At 42.8% G+C, this 22,500-nt stretch overlaps 1 protein-coding gene across 5 annotated transcripts in view; it reads left to right on the top strand.

Moving 5' to 3' along the window:
* The window catches only part of TCF3 (transcription factor 3), a 186,473-nt gene that overhangs the window by 35,786 nt on the left and 128,187 nt on the right, over positions 1–22,500 (top strand). For all 5 annotated transcript variants that reach the window (XM_082272958.1, XM_082272960.1, XM_082272961.1 and 2 more), the window contains exon 2: positions 8,239–8,308. In XM_082272958.1, coding sequence (XP_082129084.1) covers positions 8,239–8,308 — 70 coding nt within the window. The remainder of the gene's footprint in view (positions 1–8,238; positions 8,309–22,500) is intronic.

The raw sequence follows: 22,500 nt of genomic DNA on the forward strand, positions 1-22,500 counted from the left end.
GAGCCAGATGGACTTGTCTCTTTTTTCAACCTGACTAACTATATGATTACATAAACCAACATCCTTTTTTCTCAAAAAAAAAAAAAAAGTAATTTAGCCCAGAAGAATGCAAAGATTTGGCAATCGTTGGACAAAACCAATACAAGATAAAGGACTGAATATAAATATTTCCTGCAGAATTTTAATAGGGTAAAACTATAAGATCTCTTGCTCTGTACTTTCATATAAATGTTATCAGTTCTGCAGTAGAGACATAAGCAGGTTTATGAAGCAGTCTTAGAAACGCAAACTGTTTTGCCCAAAAGGCTGCATTGACATGACTCTCATCAAAGCGATCTCAGATGTGTCCTGGACATTTCTCACATCCCCATTTGCCAACCTTTTAGGAAAACTAAGCTTCTCACTTCCCTGACAGTCATAAATGAGATGAGATTTTTTTTCAGGGTTGATGAACAGTTGCCTTTTCACACCAGTGAAAGGGAAATGGAGTATCTCCACCTTTTTTTCACAACCTCTTTCACCTGTTGTAGGAAGCTGATGGCTGCACAGTAGTGTGGGGTTTGTTAAAGTGGCATGTTTAAGTTGGGTGATCTTTCCTCTGTGTGGGAGTTTGTAAACTCTACTTTTCTTTTAACCTAACAGCCCTCATTTGCATATCCTTCTCGTAAAGAAACGCATATATTGCAGCTTGCCAATCCTTAGATATGATGGCTCTTTTTTTTTCCCCCTAAGTTTTTTGGTCATCCTGCACACTTTATCTAAAGCCAGCCATAGATTGTTCGAACCAGCCAAGATCAATCAACTTGGGTACAACCAGCCTGCCAGATTTCACATGCAATGATTGCTAGTGGTGATTATAGCCGCTAGCATTAATCACGGAGTTCTCATGATGGGGGGAGCCACCGGAAGAAAACCATGGCTCCGCAGGTGGGATTCCGCTATTAACACTGACTGTGTTGATGGGGGAATCAAGCAATGTTATTTCCAACAACCTGTGATTGCTCCATCTATGGCCAGCTTAAAGAGGTTGTAAACCGAAATTTTTTTTTCTTTACTTTTCATCCTGAAAGAGACATAATGAGCTAGTATGCATCGCATACTAGCTCATTATCAAATACCTTAGAACGAGCCCCCGCCGTGCCACTCGCTTACCTCTGACGGGCAACATGTTCAGTCGCCCGTCTTCCAGGATCGCGGCATCTGGCCATCTGATTGGCCGAAGCCGCGGTGACATAACTCCCGCGCACAGCACGGGGCTCTGAAGGAATGGCACGAGCGGCCATTCCTTCAGAGCGCATGCGCCAGTGACGTCACTGGCTGCTTGTAAGGTAAATATCTCCTAAACGGTGCATGTTTTGGAGATATTTACAGTACCTATAGGTAAGACTTATCATAGGCTTACCTATAGGTACAAGTGTTAGAGGAGGGTTTACTTCCTCTTTAAGGAGATGCATGTAGAAAGCGTTACTAGCTGAGATAATACAAGAATCCATTCAATAGAAAACCAGCACAAAGGAGGCGTCTGGAAAACGGTGTTGAACACAATGCAAACACGCCAAAATGCGTTGATAACCCCTCTTCACACAATAGACACATTCATGGGCGTCTGTGGTATCTAACAATTCCAAGCCGATATAAAAAAAATACAAAAAACACACTCTAGCAATACACACCAAACTGAGCATGTGCAGAGTGCCCCCAAGATTCCAAGATTCTGTACTATCAGTAGATGGATTGGGGACAGTAAAGGAAGGGGAGGATCTGAGCAGACAGAATGTAGAGGTTTAACCCATTCGGTTTCAGAGAGTATGAGCATGCTTTACTGCATATATAGACTGATTTTACTGTTGTGGGTTAAGTAACACGTTTATAGTGTCCTTGTGTAGCCACCTACAGGTAAACAGTCCCCCATCCAAGAGTTCAATCGGCCACCAGAGTGACAGTGCTGACTCGGTGTACTGCATCTCTGGAGAAGCAGTCATGTCACATGTTGGACATGAAATGATTTAGGACTTCAGATAACCTCCACCTTTCTTAACTAGAAAGGTGGTGGGGGGTTCTGTAGTTAACTGCGTAAACTGAACAATGCGAACTGATGCTTTCTGTGCTTTTTGACTCTGGTAGCAGTTATCGGCTTACAATATTTCTTGCAGGCGCAAAAGGGATTTTTTTTTTTTCTTTTTGAATGCTTATAGTTTATTATTGCTATACACGAACAAAGTTGTGTCCACTGAACAGCATAAATGTAGAAAAACCTAATGCCTTTGTTACTGTGGCAGCATTATGGCCTGTAGTTTAGTCCCCCCTTTCACACTTGTGCAACCTAAAAGTCACGCGATTTTGACGCCATCTAGACTGGACTTGCAGTAATGCCTATGGACCTCCAAAATGCATTACTTTTTGAAGTCATTGCAACTTGAAGACATACAGATATGAACGGTACTCATGGAGTTGGAAATCATGGAGTATGACTTGTCATGTGACTTTGCAGTCCCAAATCGCAGGACGAGTCGCACAAGTGTGAAAGGGGCCTTAAGACCATGATGTGGTGTGACCACCTTTAGTTTTAGGCATAATTGCCTTTCTGCATGTGACTAGAAGGTGATCCCATTTGTCCAGCTTGTTCCCAGGATATTGTTCTTAATATGTCCCTGCTAAGTTTGATCAGAATGTCCCCAGTACAATAGGGGTTTTCAAATAATCTTACTATGCTATTTTACAAACACTGAGATTGTGCTAGTGAATAATGGGTAGATAAGAAGTTCTCTTCACTTCTTGGTTACAGAAGTAGCTTTTTTGGAATTAACACAATCCACTCCTCCAGAAGGGCCCATGACCTTTCCCCTCACTGCTGCAAGTCCCTGAGATGGATGATTGATTACATTACCTGTGAATTAATATGTTAGCCTGCTCAAAACATTTGGCCTTACTTTTTATGGTGTAAATACAAGGTCTTGTGGACAGTGTGCCAGTTTTAGAACCAATGCCAACATAACTGTTCCCTTAAGAGCCGGTTCACACTGAGGCGACACGACTCCTTACTACTTCGGGGGTGACTTGTGTATTACCATGCACCACGACTTCGGAGCGACTTGCATGGACTTCACATAATGGGAAGTCTATGCAAGTCGCTCCGAGGTCGCCCAGAAGTAGTACAGGAACCTTTTTCTAAGTCGGAGCTTATTAGAACGGGTCCTGTAGCGGTCAATGGATGCGAGGGAGCGCGACTTGTCAGGCTGACAAGTTGCCTGACAAGTCGCGCTAGTGTGAACCGACACTAAAGGTGTATCTGTACTAATTTTCACCTGGTAATCATGCAAATGGTATACTTCCTGCCCCTGAGCAGCTACACTTAATCCACTGTGTCTTTGGAGCCATGGTTGTCACCCAGGGTGGACTTCAAACATGTTTGCTACAGGGGCATTACATGGGACATGTTGTGATTAGTAGTTTACAGAAGGAAGATGAGATTTTTTTTTTCTCGGCTTGCAAGAAGGAACAAGGACACAGCATTTTTTTTCAAAATCATTGGGTACATGTACTAGCAGACATTGCTGTAGATTTGAAAAATAAAACTGAGGCAAGCCATAGATTGTGCAATTTTTTTTTTCTTTTTTGCGACCAAGAGTTGCAGGAAAGAAAATCGCTTAATTTCCTAATCAACACAGTCCATGTTGGCGGGAGAATCCCTCCCACACAGCTATTTTTCCCGGCAGGGAGCTGTCGCCACAGTGAGAACACAATGATTACTGCTAGTGGCTGTAGCTGCCAGCAGTAATCGCATGCTAAAAACAACATGCTGGTTGTACCAAAGTCAATCAACCTGCCCATAGATGGATCGAATCTCTGTTACTTCCTGCGGAATTGGCCAAGATTTGATCTATCTATTGCTGGTTGGTAAACTGAAATATATCCAATATTTGTTCTTGGCTTTAGTTAAAGAATTGGTATTCTGTGCACAGCTGTATATTCTATTATAGTGTTCAAAGCAAACCACCATCGATCTGTGAACACACTGCGCACTGTACACGATTTGAAAACAGAAATATTCAGGTCAAGGGTTTTTCAATTAAAAAAACAATTCCGTTGCTTTTCAGCTGGTTGTGTATGGTAGCAATTCCATGTGGATGAGCCAGTTCTCTAGTGTGTAGCATATCGCCGCAAGTGTACTATATACGGTATGTAGAGAATCCCACATGGACAGCATGTCCCTCACGGTGCGCTTTCTGTGCTTGGCATGCCCTTAATAGCCTTTTTGGCAAAGTTCTTGGTAGAGTGCCCAATGTAATAATCTAATTGATGGTCTTTAATGTTGTTTTCGTGTCCTTGTCTTGACAGAATATCCCTTGTTCACATTGTAACCTTAAAGCGGAGTTCCACCCTGAAAAACATTTTTTAGATAAAAATACCCCCGGGACAGTCAGGGCTAGTGCGTTTAAGCAATGATAGCCTCTGAACTGTCCCCTGTTTCACTTACCTTTTTAGAAGAAATACTTACCTTGAAAATGTCTTGTCCAGCGCTGCCATCTCAGGCGTGGGCAGCTGAAGCCAAAGCGTCCTCTTCGGGTGACACCGGAGTCCCAGAATGCCTTGCTCGCCACTTCCAGTGCAGGCGCGTTATCCCTGCACAGTTTCTGGGCATGCCCAGAAGCTGTTCAGCAGGGAATAACGCGCCTGCACTGGAAGTGACGAGCAGGGCCGGTGCAGGCGCATTGACTCCTGGGATCAATGACGCTCATCCCCCAGGAGTCAATGCAAGCAGGAAGTGATGGCGTGGCCGCAGAGGGAGGAAGAAAGGTAAGTATATTTTCTTTAAAAACAAGGTAAGTAAATAAAAAAAAAATGTTTAATTATCCAATTCTTTTTTCAGGTAATTTAGAGCAAGCGGATGTGGAAAAGTTCATTTTGAGGGTGGAACTCCGCTTTAAAGATTTAAACTGCTCTTAGTGGCCATCTATGCTGGGCATTCTCTAAAATATTGACGCGAGTCTGAAATGTGTGCTGTATGGACAATGTAAGATAAGCACAGTTTTAAAAGTTAGGACCTTAGATCATGGAACAGTAGGGCACTACTATGGGGGACATGTACTATTGCAAAACAACTTGTAAAAAATACTGTACAGCTGGGAGGGGATTTTTTCATGCAGCTTCAAGGGAAACCTTTTTAAAATTGGTTTTAGGTATATGATGGAGCACTGTAAAATATTTCCAGCAGCCAGAAGTTTTTAGCCTCGGTTCACACTGTCACATTTCATGTGATTTGCACCTCACCGCATTCCTGTGCGATTTGAGCTGATTCATTTCAATGGCTCAAATTGGAAAACATCCGCATGAAAAAGGTGCTGGCAGCTTTTTTTTTTTTTTTTTGGCGTTAGAACGGATCGTATTGGTGTTGGTACCCATGCGATCCGGTTCAAGCAAATGCACTGTTTTTTGGGGTGCCATTAACTTTTGACACCCGCAGCAGATTGCATGAACCCGGTGCGATTTGCTATGTGGTGTGAGAAATTAGCAGGAATCGCTGAGTTTCGTGCATGGCATTGGTGTGAACCGGGGATTAATGGTAAAGAATTGGCTGAAATGTGCTAGTGACAAAGTATAGTTTAGGGTTTTGCTATGAGGCACATTCACACTGCCACAGAGGACCGTACACACTATAGATGTTTATATTTTTGCGGTCAGGAATACGATTGGCAGCAGCCTTGAATCAATGTCAGCCTGCGACTGTAAGCAGGTAACTGCACATGCAAAATGTTTTACATGTGTAGAGGAATGGATGAATGGCTATGGACCCAAAAAGTCTGCGTCCAGAGGTGCACATCCCTCCCTGTATGCATGTAAATATTCCAATGTGCAGTTACCATCATGCAGCCTGTCATTGATTTTAAACAGGTAGCTGTATGCAAACACCTGTGACTCTTGGGTGCAGAAGTATGTGTGTGTTGTTGTTGTGGTGTGTTTTTTTTTTTTTTAAGTTCACAGCCTTCTGTGCAAGTGTAAATGAGCTTTAACCTCTTTTCTCCCATGCACAGTAGTTGTACTGTGAGCAGGTGGCAACTCATGCGGCAACTTGTCATGTTTGAATGTCCAAGTTCGTCCCATACGCAGCTCTAGGGCTGATGAATGCAAATTTTCCTCCAGTATTTTTTGATAACATACTGAATTCATCTTGCCATCAATTCTGACCAAATTTCCTGTGCCTTTTTGTAGCTCACACATCCCCAAAGCATCAGCGATCCACCTCCTGTGTATCACAGTAGGAATGGTGTACTTTTCATCATAGGCTTTGTTGACTCCTCTCCAAATGTAGCGTTTAGGCTGCATTCACACTTGAGCGTAGCGTTTTACCGCGATTTTCAGACGTTTTTCTCAGGCGTTTTTGGAGGCAGGCATTGACATCAATCAAAAACGCTGGTAATCAGCCCAAAAAAGCTCATGTACTTTTTTCAGCTACAGGCGTTTTGCAAAACGCTCAGATGTGTACAGCGGCCATTTAAATGAATGGGGTTTTACTTGTTGGACGTTTTGGAACGTTTTTTTTTAGCGTTTTTGGAGCTGAAAAACACTCAAAACGCCCAGGTGTGAATGGAGCCTTATGGTTGTGGCCAGAAAGCTACATTTTGGTCTCATCACTCCAAATGACTTTGTGCCAGAAGGTTTGAGGCTTGTCTCTGTGCTGTTTGGCATATTGTAAGCGGGATACTTTGTGGCATTTGCGTACTAATGGCTTTCTAATGGTGACTCGACCATGCAGCCCATCTTCAAGTGCCTCTTTATTGTGCATCTTGAAACAGCCACATCACATGTTTCAGAGACACCTGAAGTTATTTGGGGGGTTTTCTTTGCATCCTGAACAATTTTCCTGGCAGTTGTGGCTGAAATGTTAGTTGGTCTACCTCTCATGGTTTGGTTTTAACAGAACCCCTCATTTTTCACTTCTTGAACACTGCTGATTGGCATTCACAATTCCTTGGATATCTTTTTATATCCCTTTCCTGTTTTATACAGTTCAACTACCTTTTCCCCCAGATCCTTTGACAATTCTTTTGCTTTTTCCATGACTCAGAATCCAGAAACGTCAGTGCAGCACTGGATGAAAGATGCAAGGGTCTGTCAGGAGTCCAGAAACTCTTTGACCTTTTATACACACACACTAATTACAAGCAAACAGAGCACAGGTGAGGATGGTTACATTTAATAGACATTCAAACCCTTTGTGTCAACTGTGTGCATGTTATCAGGCCAAAATCACCAGGGTATGTAAACTTTTGATCAGGGTCATTTGGGTAGTTTTTTTATTATGATTTAAAAAGAGTAAACACAGTTGATTGATAATAAATGGCTTCAGCCAAACCCTAACCATGAGTGAAAGAAAAGTGTTTGTGTTTTATCATTCATATTCTTGGAAAAATGGCCAAGAAATCATAAATTCTGCCCGGGTATGTAAACTTATGAGCACAACTGTATTATGTATGTAAAAATAACAAACCTGTCGTACTTGTCTGCTCTGTGCAGTGGTTTTGTACATTGCAGCCAAGATCCTCCTCTTCTCGGGTCCCTCGCCTAATGCATTAAGATGAAAGGAAAAAAAAAACTGACTTTACAACCACTTTAATGCTAGGATACAAGTGCCAGTATATTTAGTAATGGAACGTTCTGAATTCCTTTTTTTTTTTTTTACATAAAGGACTTGGTCACTTGTATGTGTTGGTACATTTTAATTATTTAATGTGTAAAAAATAATTCAGTAATGTGGTTATGTCACCCCCTGCTACATCACCAACCTCATCTGCAGATATTGCAGAAACCGTCCTCTCAGCTCGTCCCAGGACTTCCTGCTATTTAGCGCCCTTGTTACCTTCTCCCATGCTCGCCTCCAGGACTTCTCCAGAGCCTCTCCCATCCTCTGTAACTCCCTGCCCCAGTATGTCTGGTCAACTCCTACCTTGTCTGCCTTTAGGCGAACCTTAAAAACTCACTTATTCAGGACAGCCTTCTCCACCTAAGAACTGTACTTATGTCACCTCCATTAGATCATCCCCTGCAACTATTACCTTTTTGTACCACCTACCCCTACCTTTAGATTGTAAGGTCCATGAGCAGGGCCCTCCTACTCCTTCTGTACTGAACTGTATTGTAATTGTACTGTCCCCCTTTTTATTGTAAAGCACTGCGTAAACTGTTGGCGCTATATAAATTGTGTAAAATATGTTCATGGTCCATGTTCATGTTTTCCAGATGTTCCCTTTACCTGTGAATAATGGGAAGAGCAGACCAACAACACTTGCCAGCCAGTTTGGCGGATCAGGTAAATTTACAATTTACATGTATTAAAAGAGGTGCGGAATTTAAAAAAAGTCGATCATGCTCACCTATGCTACTGCTGCATCAATCTGCTCAGTTCTCAGTCTTCACGGAGTATGGAGCGGTGACTGCCAGTTTCCGCTCTTGCTCTGGCCCTCCAGACCCTTACTAGAAATAAATGCGCTCCTGTGACCCAGAAGTGTAGTATAGCCTTGCTTTTGCCCATGCTTTGTTAAAATAGTTAATAGCCAGCCCTTGAAAGAAGAAATCCTATACATTTTCTGCAGCCGGTCCGGTCCCACACTGAGCGGTCAGCGGCGACTCAGTGTGTGGGCATGTGCAGGAGAGGCAACGGAAGCTCCGTAATAAGTCTTTGGATGATGTCCCTTCCCAGGCATTTCCCAGCCTTTGTCAGTTCTCTCCTGTACATGGCATCTGCCGCTGGATTGGATCACCTTCAGAAAATGTATGTATAGAGTTAGTTAGGTTTTGGATGAACATCACTTTAATATTTAGGTTTAGAAAATCTATAGATTATATCAAAGAAATACAAATGAAGGTAAAAGAAATGGTGCACAAAATAGTTATCAAAGTGTTTTTTATTCCTCAAGAAAATCCAATATATATGCCTGCATGAATTCATTGGCCAATTATAAACATTCCCATAATGAAGTTGTATAGCTGAAGCCATGTTTACATGAGAAAAAGCCATGAAGCAAGCAGTGAAAACATTTAATCTCTGTGAAAGAATGGTGTCCACATAAATGATCTTCAAAGGATCAGAAGAAAAAACACTTGTGCTGCTTTTATTTTTCCCCCATATCTGCACATCTCCCCAGGGTATTATTGCATAGAAACCAAACCTTCCCATGTCTAGGTTCTACTTGTTTTCTACTTTGTTTTTTGGATTTAATGGGGTACAAAGAGACTTGGGGTAAAGACCTAAATTTATACTGCACATAAAGAAGCTCTCAGTTATTTTATTCATTGCTATGAATTGGTCACACCAACTCTCAGAACATTCTCTAGCAATAAATTCTTTCTGGATCCAATAATTTCATTAGTGTATTCGTTTTCAGACACCTGTCCTCCTCTGTAAGCGACCTAAGCCGGCCATATACTTTTTGTTCAATTATTTTTGGTTTTGTTTTTTCTAATCATTAGTGGGGTCAAATCAAGATTCATTTTCGGCTATAATAACAAAATTCGAAGGGGCAGTATGATGTTTTTGTTTGAGAAATGACACTTATTCCAAAGTTTTGAACTACTACTTTGAATGACATTGAATCTACTGAGAATGTTTGTACGAACGTCCGTTTGAAAATCTGCCACTGTATGGTCTGCCTAATGCCGGTGCTCAAACAGCACCTCTTGGAATTAACTGCTTTTCTGCAGCAATTTGCCATAGATTGTGTTCTGGTCCTCATCTAAGTCACAACAATAAAAAAAAACACATTGTGCATAAGCTGATAAAACACAAACCATTTCAAGATCACATGTTTCTTATTTAACACACCCAATAAAAACATTTGCATTGCTGGAGGAAAAAGTAAGTGAATCCATAGACTAATTACTTTAAAGTGATTGGTAACGATAACCTTGTGAAAACAAAAAAAAACCCTTTCAGTTTAAAATAGAAACGAAAGGCAAAAGCTTTTTGTAAAGATATACATATAAAAAAAAAAAAAATTATATACCCTTTTTTTTTTTTTTCCCTTTAGAAGTGATCACATTACCTCTGTTCTCAGCTGCATAAAGGCTGGGGGAGGAGAAGCAACAGTACACTGAGCTTCCCAGTGAACTGTTGTACAGTTGAGGCATGTCAGAACAAGTCTGATCATTGGAGGAGAGCAGCATAGCTAGAGAACTTGCCACGGAAAGCTCATCTGCTTGATGTGGTTAGTTTTTAATAGGAAAGCAGAGGGACTGACAGGAACACAGGGATTTCACATAAAGGAAGCAATACAAAGAGAACAGGAATATGAAATGTTGGGGTAACAAACGCTTTAGCGAAACCTTATTGGAGTCAGTAAATTGAACACATAGAGTCCAATAATAAACAAGTTTTTGGATGTGTGGTTTAGGGTTACTTTGATCAGACATTGAGCCCCATCGGTGCAACTTGTCATGCTTTTTGATAGTTTCCAATCAATTGACGAGCTGCACCCTACTGTTTGTAATGGAAGCGGTCAAATCAGTGCGACTCGGGGTCTCACTGATTTTTGAAAGTAGTTCCTGCACTACTTTTTGCAAGCTCAGGTACGACTTTCATAGACCTATTTGAATTAAATCACAGATGTCTTCCAAGTAGGTACTACTTTGAAATGGTGCTACTTCAAGCGAATTTCAATATCTTGTTCGCTTTCACCAGGGGCTCAAACATTTTAGGATTGCTGTTGAGAAGAAGCATCAGCTGAAGTGAACATGGCTCGCAAAAAAAGAGCTCTCTGAAGACATACGATCAAGAGTAGTTTTTCTGCATAAGGCTGGAAAGCGATGCAAAGCAACCGCAAAGTGTTTTAAGTATCCTTCGACAGACAAATTGTCAATAAATGGAGACCGTTTAGTTCTGTGTTTACTCTTCCTAGAAGGGAGGGGCTCAGGCTAATTGACTTCCAAGGTGCAATGCCGAGTCTAAATGAGGTAAAGAAGAAACCACGAGTAACCGCTAAAGGCTTAAAAACCTCACTGGAATTGGCAAACATCCCACTCTACCATACGCAAGTCTTTAAACAGGCAGGTGTGCATTGCAGAATAGCAGGTAGGAAGCCGCTGCTCTCCAACTTAAACATTGCTGCGTGCCTGAAGTTTGCCAAAGAGCACCTTGGCAAACTGCAGCCCTACTGGGAAAATTTTTTATGGACCGATGAAACAAAGTTGAATTGTTTGGGAAAAATACTCAGCACTACCTATGGCGCAAAAAGGGCACAGCTTACCAATAACAAAGCATCGTCCCAATGGTGAAGTATGTTGGAGGGAACATCCTGATTTGGGCTGGTTTGGCTGCCTCAAGACCTAAACCACTTGCCATCATTAAGCAGAAAATTAATTCCAAAGTTTACCAAAATATCCTACAGGATAATGTCAGGGTGGCCCTGCATCAGCCATAGCTTAGTCAAAGTTGAGTGATGCAGCAGGACAATGGCCCTAAGCAGCAAGGTACAGTAAATCCACCACCAAAAAGAAAATGCGCCATTTGGAGTGACCCAGTCAGAGTCCAGACCTTAACTCCATAGATGCTATGGCATAACCTTGAGAGGTGTTCACACCAGACAGCCTACAAATGTAGCTGAGCTGAAGCGGTTTTTAAAAGAGGAATGGTCAAAAAATTCCTCTTTAGTGTTGCGCAGGTCTGATCAAGAGCTACCGAAGGCACTTGCTTGAAGTAATTGCTGCCAAAGGAGGATTGACCAGCTATTAACTCCAGGGATTCACTCACTTTTTCTTCCAGCACTGTAAATGTTTAATGGTGCGTTCAATAAAGACACAAATTACAATGGTTTGTGTGTTATCAGCGTAAGCACATTGTATTTGTCTATTGAGACTTCGGTGAGAATCAGATCAGTTTATGGCAACTTATGCCAGAAAGCCAGTAAATGCCAAGGGGTTCACATACGTTATGTTGTAACTGTAGATTTTCAGATTTTCTCTTTCAATTGACTTCATAAATCCTAACTAGTGGGTTATATTGCCTCCTCCAGGAGTAGAACTGGGCAGAACAAAAAAACATGTGGCTATGCCTATGGACCATCCTCAGCTGTTGTATAACCCCCCCTCTCAGCTCTAGGTAATCAGTTTTAATCTGTCTAGTCAGGGGTAGGGACCTATGCTCCTGGCTGGGATCTCTGGTCCTGGCAATTTTCTCCTTCCTTTTTTGTTTTCTCTTGGGAGATCTACAATTACCTGCCGGGCTGGGCGACTGCCTGGATAATCTAGATCCAGTGGTCCCCCCAGCCAGGGAGCTCATGCAGACCGTAGCTACATACTAGGTCGACTGCGACAGCCTCACAGACAGAGGCTGGCCCATGAGTTAAACCTCTCGCAGGGTCGCTTGGGTCTGAGTCACAGCGGTATCTTGGCCTACTTCAGCGGTGAGGAGTTCTGTCTGGAGAATTATACCACCCCCCCCACCCCTCCCCTTTTGGTGGTTTTCTTTGGGGTGGACACGGATAACCTCCAGAGATGGTTAGACCTGCCTGCAGGTTCCCTCCTCCCATCCTTAAATCTCTCACTGAGCTGTGCTTTCCCTCACTGAGTTGTGCTTCCCCCCCCCCCCCCCTCCAACTCCCATTCCCCCCTCTCTGGACCTAGCCTGGTGGGAGTCCCAGGGCAGAGAATGCAGCAGCGACCCCAGGGGTCTCCCCCGCTATTCCCACTCTGTAAGGGTCCTGGGATAGTGTGTCCTCCCCTGTTAGTCTGGAAGAGTCCCAGTGTAGGAGGCCCCTAGGTGCATGCCCTGCTGTTTGCAGTGTGGGTATAGTGCAGAGACCGGTGTAGTCTCCCCTAAATATGCCTCCAACCTTCGGGGGGGGGGGGGTCCCCTTGCACAGGGTGCAGCATTGCAAAGGGGTTTGTAGCTGATGGCGGCCATTTTTCCTTAGTCTGGCTGGTCTTCGGTTAATGGCCATGTTTGTGTAGCCGAATGATGTCACGGGGCCGTTTTCTCTTTGTCTGGGGGATGCTGGAGACAACTAAAGCCTCGTGGGGATTCAGAAGATCATCCTCTTCCTCCTCAGTTTCCTCTTCCTGTGCTTGGGACATATGAACCGGGATAGCATCCATGATGATGCTGGGTTCGAGTTTTCAGCGCTCCTCTGGTAGATAAAGGGAGTCTCTGGTGGTCCCTCTTACCTCTCTCTGCTGATGGGTACCCCGAGCCTTAAGGGGATCCTTTAGTTGTGCCAAAAGATTGTTTTTGTACTGCAAGGTCTTCCTTTCCTTTTTATGGAGCTCCAGGGTCACAGCTTCCCACTGACCCCCTCATGAAGGTGGCAGGTCCCTCAGAACCCCAGCTTCACATGGTTGCACTGATGACAGTCCTTAGTGTCCCGGGTGGAAGTGGCGCGTGGGCAAAGGCCCAGAAGGAAGTGCCCCTAGCCTTCCCCTGCTCGGTCTATCGCATCTGACTCTGAGCCTGATGCCGCAGTGGACGCGGCCCGACCAGGGGGATTTAATAGCACACTCCCAGATCCGTCCGATAGTAAGGATGATTCCTCCATGGTCGCAGCAGCGAATGAAAAAGCGCTGGTAGATGCACTTATCACTGCAGTACGTGAGACTTTAAAAATGGAGGATGCGGCTGATGTAGCCACGGATGTGGCTGTATCGTTTGGCATGCACAAGTCGCATCGTACTCCAAAGGTGTTTCCTTATGTGCCTTATTTTTGACAGGTTTTCCTGTAAGGAATAGGAACAACCAAAATTACCCTTTGGACCCTCCTGTTTCCAGGTTGAATAAAGCAACCATGATCCCAGTAGAGGAATCACCATCCTTTAACCGCCTTAGCGGTATCCCCGAGCGTGACTCGGGGTAGGAATTTTCTGCTATTAGCGGTATCCCCGAGTCACGCTCGGGGTCAATGGGCAGAGCGTGCAGACAGCGCAGCGGAGCTTCTCTTACCTTATCCTGGTGATCCAGCGATGAGCTCTCATTGCTGTGACCGCCATCCGAGATCTCCGCCGCTCGTCTGTTGGTAGGAGGACTTCCTAGTTCATGCAATGCTGCATGGGAGCGGAACTAGGGAGGGAAATTCAAAAAAAAAAAAAAAAAAAAAGTTGCACACAACACATTTTATATTATAAAAATATATATATTATATTATTGATTCGATTATAATTCATGCGTTATATATATATATACACACACATTTATTTATTTATATATATATATACACACACACACACACACACACACACACACACACACACACACACACTATATAACGCATGAATTATAATCTAATCAATAATATAATTTTATTATATATATTATATATTAAATAATAAAATATTATTGATTCGATTATAATTCACTTGTTTGTGTTTCAAATTTATCACATCTGGGATGTCTACTAGAGACTTGTTTTGGTCAGGTTTAAGTCAGTAATTACTAAGAATTGTAGGCCTATAATACATAACGCCAAATTTCCATGAAAAGAATTGTACCGCTTTTGGAACAGAATTCCTGACAGAATCATACCGCCAGGGAGGTTAAGGACCCTGCTGACAAGAAAGCAGAAGCTGTGACACGCAGCATCTTTACTATGGCTGGTTCAGCATTGCAGCCAGTCTTTGCCTTAGCCCTGGTGTCTCAGAGCCTAATTGACTAGGCCAAGCGACAGGGCCTGGGGGTTGAGCAGGTCCCCGCCGCTTATGTTGATTTAGCGGACCAGTTGGTCCATGGGCTGAAGTTTATTTGCGATGCAGCTTTGGATACAGCTCCTGTGCTGTCCAAACTTTCTGTTTTAAGTGGTGGTGATTAGGCGCGTGCTGTGTCTTAAGAATTGGTCCGCAGACCAAGCCTCTGAAAGAGCCCTCATTGATCTGCCCTTTTCAAGGCGATTGCTTGTTCGGGGCTACCCTGGATGACATCATTAAGCTTAGCATGAGGGAGAGAGTACCTTCCTGCCACAGTCAAGGACAGGGAAGGAGCCTCGCCCCAGACGGGGTGGGGGGACCTCCTTCTCAGCCCATAGAAAATTTTCTGCTTCTGGGACAGAGAATCAGGGAAATAGATCTTTTTAAATCTTCCCCAGGAGGTTCCAAGCATTCTTGGTTTGGTAAGACTAGAGCTAGCTTCCCCAGACCAGCAGACAAGAATCCTTCAGAATGAAGGTCTGCTTTCACCCATTATTGGGGTGGGGGGAAATCTTTGTTGATTTCCGGCCCCGGGGAAATCTTTAGTGAGCATCAAGGAGAGCCGCAAAACGTTTCTTTTGGGGATAGCCAAAAAGGGGTACAAGCTTGTCCTTTTCAGGTTTTTTTTTTTAGGTCCCGAGTCTCCTTGCGCGGATTCTGAGAAAGTTCAGACATCACCTGAACCTATGTGATTCTATTTCTGACCAGTGTGGTACTTCTGCACAGACTTCAGGAACCCCAAGCCATGATTTTACTGGCTGCTGTCACACAGATGATTCTCTCCCATTTTACATACAGGTTCTGAGTCTGGTGGTATCCACCTTCAAGAACGTTCTGTTTGCACAGTCTTGCATGCAGTGCCTTTTTTGCAGGTGCGGTTCCACAGAAGGATACCGAAGTTCGTGATGAGGTCATGGGGTCCTTGGATAGACGCTGCAGGCGTCCCAAGGGCCACGTTAAGGCCAGTATCCTCCTCGGCTAAGGCTTCTTCCGCAGTTTCTGCGAGCAATCTAGAGCGAGGATCTCCCAATCATCCTGGTTGTTTTAAACGTCTCTTGGGGGCTTCCTCTCAGAGAAGACCAGTTGTCCCAAGGGCTGATCTACTATCCTACTTTATAGTCGCTGCATTTAATGGCTTGGCTGTTGAAAGCCCAGGTACCTGAGGGATGGAGGTTTGTCTGGATCAGTGATCCCTACTATGGTGAAGGCAAAGAAGTTCTTTCCAGCAAAATATACCATCGTACGTGCAAAGCATACATTTTTTGGTGTGTGTAGATTGGCGCTTTTTGTCATCAGGGCTTTGATCAGAAGTTTCAGCGAACCCTAGCCACGCACTCTTTAGTTCGTACCTTCATTCAGGGGGGTTGACATGTGGCTCCACCTGTACGGTCTCTTTTGCCACCATGGGATTGACATTTAGTACTTTCGGTTCTCCAGAAACCTCCATTTGAGACTATTTGGGAGATTCCCTTGCTACGTTATCCCAGAAGGTGGCATTCTGGGTGGCTATTACCTCGGCCCGCAGGGTATTGGAATTGGAGGCATTATCCTGTCGCAGTCCCTATTTGGTGGTCCATAGGGATAAAGTGGTTCTTTGTCCCTGTCCATCATTCCTGCCCAAATTTGTCTCACTTCCTATTGAATGAGGACATTGTGTTGCCCTCCTTGTGTCCCAAGCAGGCTCATCCCAAGGAATTTGCCTTGCGTACCTTGGATGTGGTTTGTGCGATTCGGGTATATCTGCCAGCTACTGAGTCTTTTCGGAGGTCAGACTCGCTTTTTGTGGTTACGGACGGACCAAGAAAAGGGCTGGCCGCTTCTTCGGCTACCATCTCCAGATGGATCAAAACGATGGTTACTCAGGCCTATTCCATTAAAGGTCAGGTTCCACCTTTTCCTGTCACGGCACATTCTACTCGGGCGCTGAGTGCTTCTTGGGCCTTCCGTCATCAGGCTTTAATATCGGAAGTTTGCAAGGAGGCCACTTGGTCGTCTGTGCATACCTTCGCTAAATTCTATAAGGTAGATACTTTGGCATCTGTGAATGCTTCTTTAGGCCGCAAAAATTTGCAGGCTGCTGTTTGAGGGGATTTTCCCTCTTGAGGGTTTTTTTTTTTTTTTTAATAAACCTTTTATTTTTAAGACGGGGCTCCTGTGTCCTGGTAAAAGGCTCTTACGTTTAACCTTGGGTTATTTTCCCCATCCCTCATTTTCCTTTTTGATGTCCCACATGTTATGATTTATGGAGCGTTGTGTCTGTTGATGAACGAAAGAGAACTGGATTTTTGTACCTACTGTAAAATCCATTTCTCAGAGTTCATTACTGACACAGCACCCACCCCTCCTATGGAGTTCTGATACTTGTAATACTGCTTGCTACTAAACTGATTACCTAGAGCAGAGAGGAGGGCTGTACCAGCTGAGGACTGCCCATAGGCGTAACCAGGTGTTTTTTGTCCTACTCCTGGAGGAGGCAATATAAACCACTAGTTATGATTTATGGAGCACTGTGTCCGTCCAACTCCGAAATGGATTTTATAGTAGTTACAAAATCCCATCATTTTATTTATTTGTGTGTGTGTGTGTGTGTGTGTGTGTGTGTGTGTATATATATGTATATAAATATATCTACATACAGTGCCTTGCAAAAGTATTCACCTCCCTTGACATTTTTCGTGTTTTGTTGCCTCACAACCTGGAATTAACATGGATTATTTGAGGATTTGCATCATTTCATTTACAAAACATTCCCACCATTTTGAAGATGTTGTGTGTTTTTATTGTGAAGCAAACAGATAGGACAAAATAACAGAAAAAAGTTAATGTGCATAACTATTCACACCCCTAAAGTCAATACTTTGTAGAGCCACCTTTTTTCGGCAATCACAGCTCCAAGTCGCTTTGGATAAGTCTCTATGAGCTTGCCACATGTTACCACTGGAATTTTTTCCCGTTCCTCCTTGCAAAACTACTCCAGCTCCTTAAAGTTGGATGTTTGCGCTTGTGAACAGCAATCTTTACGTCTGACCACAGATTTTTTATTGGATTGAGGTCTGGGCTTTGACTAGGCCATTCCAACACATTTACATGTTTCCCCTAAACCATTAAGTGTTGCTGTAGCATTGTGTTTGGGGTCATTGTCCTGCTGCAAGGTGAACCTCTGTCCTAGCCTAAAATCATGCACAGGGTGGTACAGGTTTTGCTCAAGAATATCCCTGTATTTAGCACCATCCATCTTTCCCTCAACTCTGACCAGTTTCCCAGTCCCAGCTGCTGAAAAACGTCCCCTACGGCATGATGCTGCCACCACCATGTTTCACTGTGGGGATAGTGTTCTTTGGATGATGTTTTGGGTTTGCACCAGACAGCGTTTTTCTTTGATGGTCGAAAAGTTAAATTTTAGTCTGACCAGAGCGCCTTCCTCCATACATTTTGGGAGTCTCTCCCACATGCCTTTTCGCAAACTCATTGTCAACTTACAACAACATTGTCCCTTACTTGTTTGGAGAGTTCCTTGGTCTTCATGGCAGTGTTTGGTTAGTGGTGCCTTTTGCTTAGGTGTTGCAGCCTCTGGGGCCTTTCAAAAAAGGTGTGTGTATGTGATGACAAATCATGTGACACTTGGATTGCACACAGGTGGACATCATTTCACTAATTATGTGACTTCTGAAGGTAATTGGTTGCACCAGAGTTTTTTTATGAGCTTCATAACAAAGGGGGTGAATAAATACGCACATGCCAATTTCCTGTTTTCTAGTTCTAAAAAATAGTTTTATGTATATATTTTTCTCATTTCACTTCACCAACTTAGACTATTGTGTTCTGATCCATCACATGAAATTCAGATTAACAAGACATTGAACTTAAGGCTGTAATATAACAAAATAGGTAAAAAGTCAAGGGGGTGAATACTTTTCCAAGGCACTGTACGTGTGTGTGTGTGTGTGTATCTATCAAAAAAGTTAAAGGAACATTTTTTTCTTTTAATCCGAGTATAGCATCAATTTAAATAAACTCCTTGGATATTTGTGGTCAGTTGAGTAGCAGAGGGGGTTGTTAATCAATTTCAGCTGCTTTGGTGTTAAATTAACAGATGCAAATGCAAAACAGGAATAGTTTTACAGGTGGAGGCAACTGAAATTTTTTTCCCCTACTCATCTGACTGTTTTCACTAGTTTTTCATTTGGCTAGGGTCAGTGTCACTTATGGTAGCATGAGGCGATACCTGGATTCTAGAGGTTGCACAGGCAGTCCAACTCCACCAGTATAGCACATCAATACGTGCCAATGCCAGACGATTTGTGGTGTCTTCCAGCACAGTTTCAAGAGCATAAAGGAGATTCCAGGAAACTGGCATTTACTCTAGGAGAGCTGGACAGGGCTGTAGAAGGTCATTATTCCATCAGCAGGACTGGCATTTGCTTCTTTGTGCAAGGAGGAACTGGATGAGCACTGCCAGACCTACCTACAAAATTACCTCCAGCAGGCCACTGTTGTGAATGTCAATGACCAAACAATCCGAAACAGAGTTAATGAGGGTCGTCTGAGGGCTCCACAACTTCTATTGGGCCCTGAGCTCACTGCCCCGCACCATGGAGCTCAATTGGCATTTGCCATTAAACACCAGACTTGGTAGGTCCTACACTGGCACCCTGTGCTTTTCACAGATAGAAGCAGGTTCACCCTGAGCACATGTGCCAGATGTGAAAAGGTCTGGAGAAGCCGTGGAGAATGTTGTGCTGCCTGTAACATCGTTCAGCATAACCTGTTTGGTGGTGGGTCAGTGATGGTCGTGGGAGGCATATCCATGGAGGGATGCACAGACCTCTACAGGCTAGACAATGGCACCCTGGCTGCTATCGGGATGAAATCCTTGGACCCTTGTCAGACCCTACGCTGGTGCAGTGGGTCCTGGGTTTGTTCTTCCTGATGCATGACAATGCCTGGCAAAAATGTGACAGAGTATGCAGCCAGTTCCTGGATGGAGAGGAGAATATATATATATATATATATATATATATATATATATATATATATATATATATATATATATATATATATATATATATACACACGTCCCTCTCAAAAAATTGGCATATTGTGATAAAGTTCATTATTTTCTGTAATGTACTGATAAACATTAGACTTTCATATATTTTAGATTCATTACACACATCTGAAGTAGTGCAAGCCTTTTATTGTTTTAATATTGATGATTTTGGCATACAGCTCATGAAAACCCAAATTTCCTATCTCAAAAAATTAGCGTATCATGAAAAGGTTCTCTAAACGAGCTATTAACCTAATCATCTGAATCAACTAATTAACTCTAAACACCTGCAAAAGATTCCTGAGGCTTTTAAAAACTCCCAGCCTGGTTCATTACTCAAAACCGCAATCATGGGTAAGACTGCCGACCTGACTGCTGTCCAGAAGGCCATCATTGACACCCTCAAGCAAGAGGGTAAGACACAGAAAGAAATTTCTGAACGAATAGGCTGTTCCCAGAGTGCTGTATCAAGGCACCTCAGTGGGAAGTCTGTGGGAAGGAAAAAGTGTGACAGAAAACGCTGCACAACGAGAAGAGGTGACCGGACCCTGAGGAAGACTGGGGAGAGGGAAATGCCAAAATGCCTGAAGTCCAGTGTCAAGTACCCACAGTCAGTGATGGTCTGGGGTGCCATGTCAGCTGCTGGTGTTGGTCCACTGTGTTTTATCAAGGGCAGGGTCAATGCAGCTAGCTATCAGGAGATTTTGGAGCACTTCATGCTTCCATCTGCTGAAAAGCTTTATGGAGATGAAGATTTCATTTTTCAGCACGACCTGGCACCTGCTCACAGTGCCAAAACCACTGGTAAATGGTTTACTGACCATGGTATTACTGTGCTCAATTGGCCTGCCAACTCTCCTGACCTGAACCCCATAGAGAATCTGTGGGATGTTGTGAAGAGAAAGTTGAGAGACGCAAGACCCAACACTCTGGAGGAGCTCAAGGCCGCTATCGAAGCATCCTGGGCCTCCATAACACCTCAGCAGTGCCACAGGCTGATTGCCTCCATGCCACGCCGCATTGAAGCAGTCATTTCTGCAAAAGGATTCCCGACCAAGTATTGAGTGCATAACTGAACATAATTTTTTAAGGTTGACTTTTTTTGTATTAAAAACACTTTTCTTTTATTGGTCGGATGAAATATGCTAATTTTTTGAGATAGGAATTTGGGGTTTTAATGAGCTGTATGGCAAAATCATCAATATTAAAACAATAAAAGGCTTGCACTACTTCAGTTGTGTGTAATGAATCTAAAATATATGAAAGTCTAATGTTTATCAGTACATCACAGAAAATAATGAACTTTATCACAATATGCTAATTTTTTGAGAGGGACGTGTGTGTGTGTGTGTGTGTATGTATGTATGTATATGTGTGTGTGTATGTATGTGTGTATATATATATATATATATATATATATATATATATATATATATATATATATATATATATACGCACACACACTATAAAATATATATTTTTATAATGTGTGTGTGTGTATATCTATTTTTGAAGCTGTATTCTGCAGTACAAGAATTTTCATACCTTTTTAGTAACCTTGGATTTCGATATGAGACTGGCCTTCAAAATAAAACAAAAAAACTGATCATTCGTCTGATATACTCATCGTGTGTACTAAGCATTAAAAAAAATCAGCGCAAGGGACACGTCCTGCAAGTTATGTCCCTTGTGCTGATTTTTTTTCTATTTTTAATTTTGGTTACTTGGGCTTAAAGATTAGACGAGCTGCTTGTTACATTTAAGTTTATGGCTCATGAGTAAACCGATGACCATAGGGCAACTGGGAAAGGGTTGGGAACCACAACAGCGTTGTGTTTGAAGAAAACCCTTCTGCAATGCTAAAATTTTTTCTAAGTTTTTGAAGGCATTGGGATGATCTACAATTGCCACATTTTTTGCTCTATTGCCGTAAACGAGCAATGCGCATGTGACAAATAGCCATATGCTGAAATGAAAAAGAAAAAATATGCAAAAATGCTTGGGTAAATGCCATTGGCTTCTGCATCTACATGCACATGCATAAACATGGTTTCTCCCTAGATGTTACACTTTAGCTTTTTGGAAGAAGTACCAACAAGCATGTGTGGCTAAATGCAGATGAAGAAGCCACAGGCATTTATCAGATCATGTCCACATACAGCCATTAGCTTGTATTTGCAGCTGTAAGCAGCACATAATACAAAACAAAAAACTAACGCGCTACCAAGTAAGAGGCTATCCCTTAAAATATGAACTGTGTGTAAAGAACTGGATATAGCAGCCAATCCTTGTAGTGTCACCACATAAGAAATGAATTAAGGAATATGTAGCTGGCACTATATCAATAATAGAATAGTGGAATAGTGAAACAATATTAAGAATGACATAATAAAAATCCTGAGCTTCAAAATATATAAACAAAGCAATCTCGAAAGGGAGATTTAGAGATCTCTTTAATAACCATTGATCAGCTATACGACAGGCCTTGTTTTCAAGATCCACCACAAAACCGATTTGCACGTCATTTCCTTGAAATGAATCATCCACTACCCACCCTAAAATGCATGGTGATTGATCACGTTCCTTTATTGACCAGAGGTGGAGATCGCCATCGCCTGTTACTGCAACGTGAATGCCACTGGATTTATGACCTACAAACTGCGATGCCAAAAGGCCTCAACGAACAATTGAGTTGCAATTGCTTTCTGTGATCTGACCCACTACAATATGATTCTGCACCATGAGATTGACTTTTTGTTGTAGCTTTTTGGGGATATTATTGGCAGAAG

The sequence above is a fragment of the Pelophylax lessonae genome (genome assembly GCF_965119305.1).
Source record: "Pelophylax lessonae genome assembly, chromosome: 1".
NCBI lineage: Eukaryota > Metazoa > Chordata > Amphibia > Anura > Ranidae > Pelophylax > Pelophylax lessonae.